Source organism: Hyaena hyaena, unplaced genomic scaffold, assembly GCF_003009895.1.
Source record: "Hyaena hyaena isolate Hyena2069 unplaced genomic scaffold, ASM300989v1 scaffold_726, whole genome shotgun sequence".
NCBI classification, from domain to species: domain Eukaryota; kingdom Metazoa; phylum Chordata; class Mammalia; order Carnivora; family Hyaenidae; genus Hyaena; species Hyaena hyaena.
The window spans coordinates 460,174-475,239 of NW_024081358.1; the positions used below are offsets into that span (position 1 = coordinate 460,174).

The following is a 15,066-nucleotide window of genomic DNA, read 5'->3' on the forward strand; positions in this document are numbered from 1 at the left end:
CAGATGACAAGTTCAGGACTGGTCTGTTAATGCTTATCAGTTCCCTAAGAGATGTGACTGATCCTGGAATCCTTCTGAATACAACACAGAAAGCCACTATCAATCACTGAAAATAGGCAGTGAAACCTATTTGTCAAACCTGCTCTAAATAATATTGTTTAAGATATTCAATCTGGAACCTTCCCCACAGGCAAATAGTACAGGAAAAGTACAACCTTCTAAGATATGTGATCAAGCACAGGTTGACATTCAAATATTTGTGAATGCATGAAAATACTTAACACAGAAAATGGAAAAATAAGAGCAGCTAATGTTATGATTTGGTTAAGTCGGATTATTTTTAAAAACTAATTGTCATCTACAACATAGAATGGTTTCAATTCTGAGTACACAGGCACTTAAAACAATACAGTCATACTATACAAATCAAAACCACACAATGAGATATCACCTCACACTTGTCAGAATGGCTAATATTAACAACTCAAGCGACAACAGATGTTGGCAAGGAGTGGGAAAAGAGGATCTCTTTTGCACAGCTGGTGGGAATGCAAACTGGTGCAGCCACTCTGGAAAACAGTATGGAGGTTCCTCAAAAAATTAAAAATAGAAGTACCCTATGACCCAGCAACTGCACTACTAGGTATTTATCTAAGGGATACAGGTGTGCTGTTTCAAAGGGGCACACACACCCCAATGTTTATAGCAGCACTATTGACAATAGCCAAAACATGGAAAGAGCCCAAATGTCCATCGACAAATGAATGGATAAAGATGTGGTATGTGTATATATATATATATATATAATGGAATATTATATATATAATGAAATATTATATATAATGAAATATTTTATATATATAATGAAATATTTTATGTATATATATAATGGAATATTACTCAGCAATCAAAAAGAATGAAGTCTTGCCATTTGCAACTGCATGGATGGGACTAGAGGGCATTATGCTAAGTGAAATTAGCCAGAGAAACACAAATATCATATGAGTTCACTCATATGAGGAATTTAAGACACAAAACAGATGAACATAAGGGAAGGGAAGCAAAAGTAATAGAAAAACAGGGAGGGGGACAAAACATAAGACTCTTAAATATAGAGAACAAATAGAGGGCTGCTGGAGGGGTTGTGTGAAGCGGGGATGGGCTACACGGGTAAGGGGAAATAAATGTGAATTTCAGGTGACTTCAGGTGAATTTCAAATAAATGTGAATTTCAGGTGATGGTACCTTGGTTCTGCTTTAATTATACATTATACAGCTTCACTAGAGTATTAAGCCGAAGCCTGCATAATGAAACACATCAGAGAAAAATATACTTCAATAACTGAACCAATTTAGAGAAAGTCCATACCAGTTCAATCTGACACTGAACTCTGTTCCATGTTAAACAGTATGATCGTGCTATTTCCAGTGAATAAAAACTGCATCAATGCACCACTTCATTTTGCTTAAATATACTTAGCCGTATTTAGGATCTGACATGAATTCTGCAAGAGATCTTAAGTTGTACTGACATTTAGCAGTAAAGAACATTTTCAGCTATAAGCAAATAAAATCACAATCTATAAACGCATTAAAACCAAGCCACTGCTCTTAATGTAATTTGGTAAAGTTTTCTAAAATCTCCTTTGAAATAACTATTATGCTAATATCTTCTACCCTTGGCCAAATTCACTGTCATGAATTGTTGTTTAACAATTATGCTCTTCCATGGCTATAATTTATAAATAATTTTTTGCAAAATGAGAATAGAGAGCACATGAAACAATCTTATTTGGCTATAAGACTGTAGTTGATTATGTGACTAACTTCTGGTACATCTTATCACTAGTTCATTCATGATTATAATACAACAGATTTTAATCAGTAGGTAACTCACTGTCTAATTAGGTGTACTTACCTCAGTAACTGTTTCTGTAAATTATATCAACAACTATCAAAGAAGGCTTCCACACAAAATACGAAAACCAACAAGAAAATATGTAAGCTTTGTGAAAGAACTTCAGTGCTGTATTGCGTTGCTGTAATGTCACTTTTCTAGCGCTCTATTAATAAAACCAGAAAATGCTGAAAAAAATATTCTTCTTACCTGTGTATACAGTTTTTACTCTCGAGATAGGACATACCAGAAACAGCATCTAATGCAAATTTCACTAACTGCTTGAGCTTTAGTTCATCCTTCTTCTTTCTCAGAAAGGAGAGGAAATCACCTCCTAGAAGAATTGAGAGATGAACAACAAGATAAAATCATGATGTACTGTCTATGAGAGACACCCAGCAGAACAAAAAGCTTTACACATCAGGCCACACTTTCTACCCATTTTGTTTGATGTAAACATAAAGCAAAGTATGAAAAGAACACATCTATCAGAAAAGAGGTACCATAAACTTTCCTACATAGTTTAAATCCTTTAAATGCCTCACAGTTTGTTCCCCAACATACAATAATATTCAAACAAAATCATACGATTGCCATTTCTCACCAATTTGCCCAACTAAAATTTTCTGTGAAGTTTTGTTTTCTCTAATACCAAATAAAAGATCGTAATCATTAGTAGTTTAAAATGTAAATGATATCAAATTAGTTATCAGATTCAGTGAATACTGAAGTCACTGATGGTAGAGCCAGAAGGGAAACAAAAAGCAACAGTTTTGATATGATTGAATTGCTGACCCAGATTGCACTTTGTGTGTCAGATGGATTTCAGCGATGTCTTTGAGCAACTCTTTAAACCAGCATAGTCCAAAAGAATATAACATGCAGGAGCGCCTGGATGGCTCAGTTGGTTAAGCGTCCCACTCTCGGTTTTGGTTTAGGTTATGATTTTATGGTTTGGTTCCTGAGTCCGAGTCCTGCCTTGGACTCTGCACAGATAGTGTGGAGCCTACTTGGGGTCCTCTCTCTTTCGTTCTCTCTCTGCTCTTCCCGTGCTCACACCCGCTATCTCTCAAAATCAGTCAATAAACTTTAAAAAAAAGTTTTGAAAAAAATATAACACACAGTAATTTTCAATTTTCTGGTACTACATTTAGAAAGGTAACACTAAGAACAAAATAGTGAAATTCATTTTGATAACGTATTTTTTTCTTTAGTCAAATAATCCCCAAATACACTTTATCAATATGTAACATTATAAAAACTGTAGTTTTTATTTTACATTTTAGCATCCTAAGTCTTTAAAATATGTTGTTTATTTCACATTTCATGGGACATCTCAAATATTTCAAACATTTAAAATATTTTCTAATAACTGAATCCTATCCATTTTAAGACGATTAGAATTAAATGAAATTCAGGGAGCCTGGGTGGCTCAGTCGGTTAAGTGTTCGACTTCAGCTCAGGTCATGATCTCACAGTTCGTGGGTTCAAGCCCTGCATCAGGCTCTGTGCTGACTGCCAGCTCAGAGCCTGGAGCCTGTTTCAGATTCTGTGTGTCTCTCTCTCAGAAATAAATAAAATATTTTTAAAAAATTTAAAAAAAAGAATGAAATGAAATTCAAAATTCAGTTTTTAGAAGCACTAGCCACATTTCAAAAGATCAAGAGCTACCTGTTGCCAGTGACCCTTCAACTGTGTATTCATTTTTCATAAAGCATGAAAGACTATATGAAGGCCTAATTATCCTTCCTTCTTAGTGTATAGTGTACTGCATTTTTTAAAGTTACATATATTAAAATGAAAGTTCTCTAAAAAAAATCATTCCCACTTTTTCTTTCTATTAGGCTCTTGGATTTTAAGCCAGAATTTTGCAAGAGGGATTAGCATTTTAATTGCCATTTCCTGAACTTTTTAATCCTCTCCACCAGGGATCCAGGCTTCCATAAATATAAAAACTCTGGAGGTGAAGACTTAATGGCTTTTCTTTAATGAGAGTACCTGGGAAATAAACACTTGCCTAACTCTACTTATCATGTATGTTGCCTTTCTCTAACTTCTTATTCACAAATCACATGTTACAGAAATTTAGGTGGCCCTTTTACAAAATAAATAGCTATATGCTTAAAAATAATCTTAACAGTGTCAGATAATTTACTTTTTTCTGTTCCTTTAAAGAAAATATTAAATGTATTAAATTACTAGGAAGATTATTGAAATAGTCTCTATCAAGCTTAACTTAATTTTCTGAGCAAAACACACAAAAACAACAGTACACAGCAAAATTAAGCACTAATTTCTTAACTTTAATAGGCATACCAATTAAGTGGATTTGAAATCAATATTTAGTTTGTTATTACTTGGACCAATATTTACATATATTAATTCTTTTGTTAGATATATGTTGGCTTATTTTAGAAAAAGTTCAGAATTCTGGTCTTGAACCCACATAGCACTTTGTTTAAGCTTTGGAATAGCTTTCAAATGAAAAGAGCTTTTCTGGAATGTGATTTAAAGCAGCATATGACATAACCCCAGTGTTCTGTAGAATCCTATTTTTTTTCAAAGTTCACTCATATTCAGCACTTTTCCATCCGCCTCCTGTTCTTTTTAAATCTACTCCTTCAGTGAATCTTCCTTTACTGGCTAACCCCTGCCCCAAACTGTAAACCCTGTGAAGAGGATTGTGCCTCTGTTGCTCGATATTGTCATTTCAGAGCCTACCACACCATATCTGGCACATAATAATACCTCAATAAACAGCTCTTGAATGAATGAGTAAACAGTGTGTACCTATCTCTTCCTGCAGCTCTAGGCTCCCCAGGAGGACAACCATTTTTCATTAATTTTAACATTTCTTCCTGAGTCCCTCTCCAATGGTGAGAACTGTACTTTTTAAGTACTTGTTAAATATTAAAATAATGTTTAGAGAAGGATAATGCCACGTTTCTCATCAATGGCAAAGGACAGATGCTGTAAAATTCTTTAAATTCCAACAATAAACTTAGGGCTTTTAAGACTGAGCTAATCTTGACAGATGCTTCTCTAACACGAATACCTTAAGAACTGCATCATTTAAAAAAATTATTTGCAAAAAGGAAATCCTTGGTAGATAAAACTGTAAAACAACAAATGCATGATATAATAAAGAAAAGACAACAGTTAAATAGCGTTACAAGTTGCCTGAAAAGTGATGCCAAGCCAATAAACGTAAAGTACTAGAAAGCAGAGTGACAGCTGTTTCCGAATGCTGTGACACAGCCAAAGATACAGATGAAGGACTGATTGCTTCTTAATCCAACAATATTTCTGCGTTAGAGAAATTTCTTGCCTAAAATCATTAAATCATTAAAGTAAATTTTAATTTAATCCCATTTTCTAGTTATTCAAGAAAGAGAATGATCTTAAGAAGGAAAGCCACCATTCCACAGCCCTTGTCAGCTTCTTGCAGGTCACTGCACAGAGGTAAAACCTTCAAGAAAAATTAAATAATTGTGATTCAGTACTGAAAGCCTGAGCCTCGGGCAAGTGTTAGCATTAAGAACCTTGAAGCAAGAAGTCAACACCCCAGAGGATAGACTATGAGATTAAAGGTAGGATACCCAGGAAATAATTCAGACAGAGCCAGAAATGTTCCCCTAGGCACAATACTTGGTTACTACCATTGAGTGAAGAACTGGAAAGTGACATCAGATGATAGAATTTTTAGTATTCACTGTCAGTTATTGTAGACAATAGTGTCTATTCCTTTGAATTCGTTCTCCTGTCATTTTCATTAAGTGCCACGTTAAAGAACCTCTCTTAGAGTTTGTGATATATGTAATAATCATATATACAGTACATATATTTACATGTGTATGCATGTGTGTGTATATGTGTGTATATGCATATAGCACGGAATACCATACCTAACCACTGCAGTAAGGATCTTGGTATATAAAGGAGGCAAAAGAAGATATTAACTCCCCTTTGTAAATCTGTCTTAACAAAGATTATTGCTATGTAGGTATACTGCATATTAAATCAAGATAGAATGGATTATTTTCGAAAATTCTCTACCAGTGATAAATTTCTAAGATGACACTTACTATGTTTTTATAGCCAACTTTTTGGTTACTAGGGAGATAGCATGACATCATGAAAAGAGCATGGATACTGAAGTCAGACTGACCTAAGTCCGGTTACCACAGAGGCCTTGAGTAAGTTGTTTTTCTAAGCGTCTCTAAAACAAGAAATAAGTGCATTTTTTTCCCTCAAGATGGCTTTGAAGACTAAAATGTATCTAAAACACTAAGCCCATGCCTAGAATATCATACAATACTACTACAACTTCTTATTTTTGCTCAAGCTATTTTGCATCTCGAGATAGAAAGAGCTGTAGTTGGGACTGGTTGTTTGTCATATATCTGTTTTCCCTTATTCCCTTCAATTTCCTGCCCTTCTCCCATTTTGGAAAGTATTCACTTCACGCTCAACATTAAAGATGGTCCTAGAGTGGCTTCATCCAATCAACGAAGCCCATTCCGCTGCCCAAGTGACTGGTTCAGGTAAAGACACATGGCTTAATTTGGGCCACTGAGATACAAGGAAATTCTTAAGGGTTGGGGTGGGGGAGAAGAGGGAAAAAAAAACTAGGAGTATGTAATTCTCTCAAAAATAAATAAACATTACAAAATTTAAAAAACATATTATTGGGAATTTAAAAAGGTAATGTGTTGTACCCCAATGTTCATAGGAGCACTCTCAATAATAGCTAAAACATGGAAAGAGCCTAAGTGTCCATCAACGGACGAATGGATCAAGAAGATGCGGTTTATCTATACCATGGAATACTACATGGCAATGAGAAAGAATGAAATCTGGCCATGTGTAGCAACATGGATGGACCTTGAGGGTGTTATGCTGAGCGAAATAAGTCAGGCAGAGAAGGACAAATATCATATGTTTGCACGTATAGGAGGATCAGGAGGAACTTAACTGAGGAACAAGGGGGAGAAGAAGGGGGGAAATGGTGGGGGAAAGGGAGAGAGGCAAACCATGAGAGACTCGTGAATGCTGACAAAAACTGAGGACTGATGGATGTGGGGGGGAGGGGGGATGGGCACTGGGTGTTATGTGGAAATTAATTTGACAATAAACTATTTGTAAAAAAAAAAATAAAATAAAATAACCCCCCCCAAAAAATAAAATAAAAATAAAAAGCTAATGTGTATTAAATGTATGGAACAAGTAGAAAACAATAAATAGCAGTGTTTATTATTGCTTGCATCCAACGTTTAGCAGGATAGAGGGCTATTCTCAACAGGACTTTCTCAAAGATTTCTTACTATGCTGGAAAAATTTGATCATACCTATTCTTTCAGTATTCATGAGACTGGGAAGAACTAATCACATTAAACAAACTCAGAGAGATGATTATATAAACAAGAACACTAATTTATCAATTTGTCATTAGAGAAAGGGATCATCAGGGCTCCATCGCTAATGACTTCTTGTCATTGAATCATGTAGAGATCTTAATTTACCTTAAAATAACTTCAAAATTTGTTAAATTAAGAGATATCAGTCCCTAGTGATATATAAAATATATGATTCATCACTCTTGTTTCCGAGGATATAAATTTATTCCTGAGAAGTTTGGTTTAATTATGTTCACTTATAAATTTAAATAGGATAATAAAGCAACGCCTACATTGTAGAGAGCTGCTTTGGGGGCCCCATTTATGTCATCATTCAGAGTGTTTATTTAAAAAATAGTAAACTTTTTTCTCTTTAGCCTGTAGTGATGAAAGTTATGGCTGTTAGCTGGACTATCAAAAATAAGAGGAAAATAAATATGACAATCATAAACAATGAATGCTGATGCATCCTGTTCTCCATGAAATAAAGAAAAGATTTTATATAATAGGAGAGGAGCCAAAACAAGTCCTTGAAGAAGAAAGCATCAGTACAAACACCCGAGCAGAGGGTACTGACTGCTGCATGTAGGGTATACTCAGGAAGAGATGGACAGCACAGAAAGATAGTAGGCAGGCAGGAGAATGCTCTATTTGTCAGTCGAGGTGATGAGGGCTTATATTAAGAACTACCCAAAAAAAGACTAAAGCATTAGATCTGAAAAGACTGTAAAAATGCTATAAATGGGACAGTCTGTGAAGATGAGGAAGAGGAAAATACTGAATAACCGAAAATAACTACAAGAATATACTGGCTTTCTTAACTCCATTTTCTTTTTAAAACAGCACTTACGTAACAGCTTGCTACCTAAGTAACATAATTCAGCTAGGCCAAAAGCAGAGCTGAGTGTATGGTTTTCCCAGTCTGGGTTAATACATGACATTAGTCTTTTCCGACAAAGTTCCTTAATAGCCCTATTCTGCTAACACTGCAGAATAGTGGGAACCTTTTGCATTTCTCCTCTGCAGATGCTCTTTGAGAACATAACTCAAGAGTGATCATGGTAACAGATCTATGAAATAAAGGAGTGCATTTCACAGTATGTTTAACTTGCTGGTTCAAGAGGCACCAGCTATAATCTCACCAGACTTTATGGGAATTGCCACAACAGATGCCAGAGCCAACTTTCACAAACTCTCAGAATGTCAGTACTGGAAAGCACTCGGGACGTAAGCAGCTTTTTCATATTATGGAAGAGGGAACTGAATTTATCTTTTATATTTATAGTGGCGATTTTGGTGATAATATTGGTATTCTAAGGCCAGTGTTTGCAAACCATGTCTGGAAGCCAAAACCAATTTCTCGCCTATTTTTGTAAATAAAGCTTTATTGGAAAACTACCACATTCATTCCTTTACATATTGTCTATAGATGCTTTCATGCTATGGCAGCAGAGTTGCAACAGCAACTGTGTGGCCCTCCAAGCCTAAATATTTTATTACCTGGCCCTTTAGAGGGAAAGTTTGCCAACTCTTGTTTTCAGATATTTATTACTCAGTGACATGGCTTAATGCTGAAAGAGAAACCTGAAAAGGTAGATTCATCAACTCATTTTACTCCTAAGGCTTATAAACATATTCACACATACAAAACAACATACAATGAGATGGCAAATCCCCTGACACTCTCCCATTTAATTTTTTAAAAAATGCTTACTGATTTTTGAAGCAGAGAGACAGAGCATAAGTGGGAGAGGGGCAAGAGGGAGACGCAGAATCTGAAGCAGGCTCCAGGCTCTGAACTGTCAGCACAGAGTCCCATGAGGGGCTTGAACTCACGAGCTGTGAGATCGTGACCTGAGCCAAAATTGCACACTCAACCGACTGAGCCATCTAGGTGCCTCGATATGCACATTGTTTTATATAACAGATCTCTAGAACTTTTTCATCTTGCATAACTGAAACTCTGTATCATTGACCAACTCCCCATTTCCCCCTCCCAGCAGGCCCTGGCAATCATTATTCTACATTCTGTTTCCAAGAATTTGATTATTTATTTACTGAAAAATTTTTTAATGTTTATTTTTTGAGAGAGAAAGAGAGACAGAGAGGGCGTGAGCAAGGGAAAGACAGAGAGAAAGGGAGACACAGAGTTTGAAGCAGGTTCCAGGCGTTGAGCTGTCAGCACAGAGCCTGATATGGGGCTTGCACTCACAAACCACAAGATAGTAGCCTGAGCTGAAGCTGGACACTTAACCACTGAGCCACCCAGGCACTCCTAGGAGTTTGATTGCTTTAAAGACCTCATATAAGTGGAATCATATAGTATTTGTCTTTTTGTGGTTGATTCATTTTACTTAGTTTAATGTCTTCAAGTTTCATCCATGTTTCAGAGTATGACAGAATTTCATTCTTCTCTGAGCTGAAAAACATTTCACATACTTTTAATCCATTTTTTTAATCCATTCACCCACTGATGACACATATTTTTAATCCATTCACCCACTGATGGACATGTAAGCTATTGTGTATAATGCTGCAATGAACATGAATGTGCAAATATCTCTTTAAGACACTGTTTTCAATTCTTTCAAATATATACACAGAAGTTGAATTGCTGGGTCACAATGAAGTTCAATTTTTGGTTTTTGAAGACTTTCCATACTGTTTTCCACAGTAGCTATGCCAGCTTATAATTATACCAACAGTGTACAAGGATTCCAAATTCTTCACATGCTTGCAAAATAAATCCTTTGCTTATTTTTCCATTGAGATACTTAGTTTTTTGCTACTGACTTGCAGAAATTCTTTATATATTCTGGATACTAGCTACTTCTCTGATACACAGTTTGCAAATTTCTCTCCCATTCTGTAGGCTAACTTGACACTTGACCGTTTCCTTTACTGTGCAGAAGTTTAAGCTTGATATAGACCCACTTTTCTATTTTTACTGTTTTTGCCTGTGCTTTTGGCGTCATATACAAGATATCATTGCTCCTTCCTACGTCATGAAGCTTTTCCTGATGACTTTTCTTCTAGGAGTTTTTTATTTTCATACCTTATGTATTAAAATCCTTAATTCATTTTCAGTCAATTTTTTATAAAGGTCCGTCTTCATTCTATTGCCTGTGCATATCCAGTATTTCCAAAACCATTTCTTAAAGAGACTATCCTTTCTCCATTATGGAGTCTTGGCACCCTTGTCAAAAATCATTTGACTGTATATGCCAGAATTTATTTCTGGTATCTATATTCTGTCTCTTTGTTCTGTCTGTCTTTGTGCCATATAATACTATGCTTATTACTGTAGCTTTATAATATATTTAGGTACCATGAAGTGTGAGGCCTCCACCTTTGTACTTGTTTATCAAGACTGTTTGATGACTTGGGATCCTTTGAAATTCCATGTAAATTTACTGGACAAAAAACTGCCACTGGAATTTTGTGGGGAGTGCATTGAATCTGTAGATGGCTTTGGGTAGCATGGACATTTTAACAATACTAAGTCTTCCAATTCATTAATGTAGGATGGCTTTCCATTTATTTGTATCCTCTTTAATATCTTCCAGCAATGTTTTATAGTCTTCAGTGTACAAATCTTATACCTCTAAGTTTAGTCCTAAGTAATTTTATCTTTTGATGTTACTGTAAAAAGATTTAAAGAAAATTTCCTTTTAGGATTGTTCACTCTTATTGTATAAAAACACACTGAATTTTTTCTTTTATTTACTTAGAGAGAGCTGGGGAAGGGCAGAGAGAGGGAGAAAAAGAATCTCAAGCAAGCTCCACTGCCACTGTGGAGCCCGATGCAGGGCTGGAACTCAAGAACAGTGACATGATGACCTGAGCTGAAATCCAGAGTCATACACTTAACTAAGCCACCCAGGCCACCCTCTGAATGCCGATTTTGTGTCCAGTGACTTTGTTGAATTTCTTTATTAGTTCTAACAAGGTTTTGTTGTGTGGAATCTTTAGGGTTTTCTATAAATAAGATCATGTTATCTGAAAACAGAGAGGATTTTATTTCTTCCTTTTTGACTTGCATGCCTTTCCTTTTTCTTGGCTGATTGCTCTGGCTAAAACATCTAGTATTATGATGAATAGAAGTATTGAGAGTAGGCACTTTTGTCTTATTCCTAATATTAGAGAAAAGCTTTCAGTTTTCACCATTGATTATAATGTTAGCTGGGAGTTTTTTTATATGAATTTTTTTTTTATTATTTCTGAGAGAGAGAGAGACAGCATGAGCAGGGGAGGGTCAGAGAGAGAGGGAGACACAGAAGCTGAAATAGGCTCCAGGCTCTGAGCTAGCTGTCAGCACAGAGCCCAAAGTGGGGCTCGAACCCACGAACATGAGATCATGACCTAAGCTGAAGTCAGACACTTAATGGACTGAGCCACCCAGGCGCCCCTATATGAACTTTATTATGGTGAGGTAATTTCCTTCCATTCACTGAATTTTATCAAATGCTTTTTTTGCATCAATTAAGATGACTTTGTGATTTTTGACCTTTGTTCTAGAAGTGTGGTATATTAAACATATATTTTCAGGTGTTAAATTATGAGATATGAAACATAATATTGAGAACATAAAATTTCCTGCCACTCTCCCCATCCACAATCCACTGTTACTAAAGCCAAGTCTGATTACCTGTTTCTCTCCCTACTTTCATGTCAAACCTTAACTGCCATCCTCACTCAACAAAAAGCAAAGCATACAAATTTTAAAATCACTCATCAGGAATCTAAGGTAGCCTATAGCAGAATCTCTTCTGACATTGTGACTCACTAATGGTAACTCTTCATTATTTAGGTGAACCACATGTCTCTGTACAAGCATCTTTTCATAGTGGTTCTCTCAATGACAGACCTCTTGATAATTTCATCTACCTGGGGTTATCTTAACTGTAATTCACTGAATCAAGGAATAGTCTAAAATTAGAATAATATTCTTTATAACAGCATCAAAGAAATCCACCAGCAACAGCAAAATACTTTGAGATAATATTAAAGAAGGGTATGTCACACCTTCACACTGATAACTATAAAACATGGCTAAGAGAAATTTAAAGAGTGGAAACTATATGCAATAAGACATAAAGTCCATAAAATCAAAGATTAATATTGAGTGTTAAAAGTTAAGTCTCCTCAAAATGATCATCAGAAGGAATACAATCCCAATCAAATTCCAAGCGAGCTTTTTCTGGCTGAATTTTACAAGCTGCTTCTAAGTGTTTTATGGAAAGGCAAAAGATCAAAAATAAAGAAAATGTTGAAAAAGAACAAAATGGGAAGAGATAGACTACCCAGGTTTAAGTACTACTATAAAGTTGTTTTCAAGGAAGTGCCTGGCTTCAGGATAACCAAATAGATCAATAAAACACAACAGAGTTAGAAATGAATGCACCTTGGGGCGCCTGGGTGGCTTAGTCGGTTAAGCGTCCGACTTTCGCTTAGGTCATGATCTCGCGGTTCGTGGGTTCAAGCCCCGCGTCGGGCTCTGTGCTGACTGCCAGCTCAGAGCCTGGAGCCTGTTTCAGTGTCTCTGACTCCCTCTCTCTCTGACCCTCCCTTGTTCATGCTGTCTCTCTCTCTCTCTCCTAGAAATAAATAAAAATATTTAAAAAAAAAAAAGAAATGAATGCACCTACATGTGTCTGATTCATTTACCACATAGATACCAAACAATGGAATGGGGAAAGGAAATTCTTGTAAAGAATTGGTAGTGGAAGAACTAGAGATAATTGCATGGGAAGACAGAAATTCAACCTCTACTTCACATACTATACAAAATTAATTAAAAGGACTTCTAGAACTAAAGTACAAAGCTCCTTAAAGGAAATATAGAAAAGTATCTTTGTGATCTTGATAGAGGAGAAGACTTCTTTGGACTCAAAAAGCAGTAACCATAAATGAAAACAAAGAAAAAGAAAGCAAATTAAAATGGACTTCATCCACATTAAAATAAAACAAAACTTTTGCTCATCAGGAAACATTACAAAAGTGAATAGGTAATAGGTAAGCCATAGAATTGGCTTTTTCTTTAATTAAAAAAAAATAATTGTAGTAAAAACAACACATAACCAAATTTAGCAACTTTACTATTTTTGGGTACACAGTTCAGAAGTGTTAAGTGTATCCACATTTTTGTGCAACAGATTTCCCAGGCTTTTATCCAGGTTATATAAAGAACTCTTGCAATTTAGTAACAAAAGATAAACAACACAATAAAAATGGGCAAGACTAACATCAAAACAAAGATACGGGAGTGGCTAATAGCACATGCCAAGAGTTCAGTGTTGTTTATGATTAGGATATGCAAATAGAAACCACAATAAGGTATCACTTCACACATATTCCACTGACTAAAATTAAAAAGACTGACAACACCAAAAGCTAAAAAACTTGTAGAATAACTGAAGCTCTCATATATTGTTGCAATGCAGATGTATTAAATGCTATAATCACATGAGAAAACTGACAGTTTCTAATAAAATTAAACTTACATCTACAGAATGAACTAGGAATGAATTCTACTACTATGTATTCACCAAAAAGAAATGAAAACATACGGCTATAAGATTTCTACAAATATATTTACGGCACTGTCATTGAAACAGCCACCAACTGGAAAAAAACTCTATATATCTGCGTATTTATACAATGGAATGTTACTCAGAAATAAAAACATGAATGTATGCTGATGCATGCAATCAATACTATGGATGAAGAAATGGATTCCAGGTAAATCATATGTCTAAATGTAAGATAAAACAAAAAAAGCTTTTAGAAAAGAACACAGATAAATGAGACCATAGGGATAGGACACATAAAGTTGTACTCATAATGGGAAAAAAAAAATGGATATATTCCATTGCATTAAAACTTGGAACTTCTAGGGATGCCTGGGTGGCTCAGGCATCCAGTATCCAACTCCTGATTTCAGCTAAGGTCATGATCTCACAGTTTGTGGGTTCAAGCCCCATGTTGGACTCTGCGCTTTGTAGAGACTGCTTAGGATTCTCTCTCTTCCTCTCTTTCTGCCCCTCCCTTACTTGTGCGCTCTCTCTCTCTCTCTCTCAATTTCTGTTTATCCAAAGACATCATTAAGGTAATGAAAAAGTAAACCATACTGCAAAGGAAGATATTTATAATCTAAAGAACAAAGTAATTGTGTGTAGATACATAAAAAATTCCTACCAATATGAAAAAGACAAGCTAAGAGGAAGAGGAGCAAGTCTTCAACAAGGAATTTCATGAAAAAGCCTATACAAAGGGCCAAGAAGTATAAGCAAATATGTTCAGCATAATTAGTCATTAAAAAAGCTAACTGGGGTGCCTGGGTAACTCAGCTGGTTGGGCGTTGACTTTGGCTAGGATTATGAACTCACGGTTCATGAGTTTGAGCTCCACGTCAGGCTCTATGCTAACAGCTCAGAGTCTGGAGCCTGCTTTGGATTCTGTGTCTCCCTTTCTCTGTTCCTCCCCTGATCTTACTCTGTCTGTCTCTCTCTCAAAAAAATATAATTTTTTAAAAATTAAAAAAAAAAAAGATAATTAAAACCACAGTATCTTGGTGCTTTATACCTATCAGAAGAGCTATAGCTAAAAAGACCAATCATACCTCATTTTGGCAAGGATGTAGAGAAATTGAAAGTCTAACATGCCATTAGTGGGGATGTAAATTGTTGTAACCAACATGGGTACCTTTTTGGCACTTTCTATTAATGCTAAACATGTACAACCTGTAACCCAGCCATTTAACTCCAGCTAGAC

The 15,066-nt window shown here is 35.7% G+C and overlaps 1 protein-coding gene across 1 annotated transcript in view; it reads right to left on the reverse strand.

The window, feature by feature from the left end:
- The window catches only part of FER (FER tyrosine kinase), a 419,902-nt gene that overhangs the window by 103,948 nt on the left and 300,888 nt on the right, over nucleotides 1–15,066 (reverse strand). Inside the window, exon 17 of the mRNA XM_039217958.1 lies at nucleotides 2,108–2,231. Within this exon, the coding sequence (XP_039073889.1) occupies nucleotides 2,108–2,231 (124 nt within the window). The remainder of the gene's footprint in view (nucleotides 1–2,107; nucleotides 2,232–15,066) is intronic.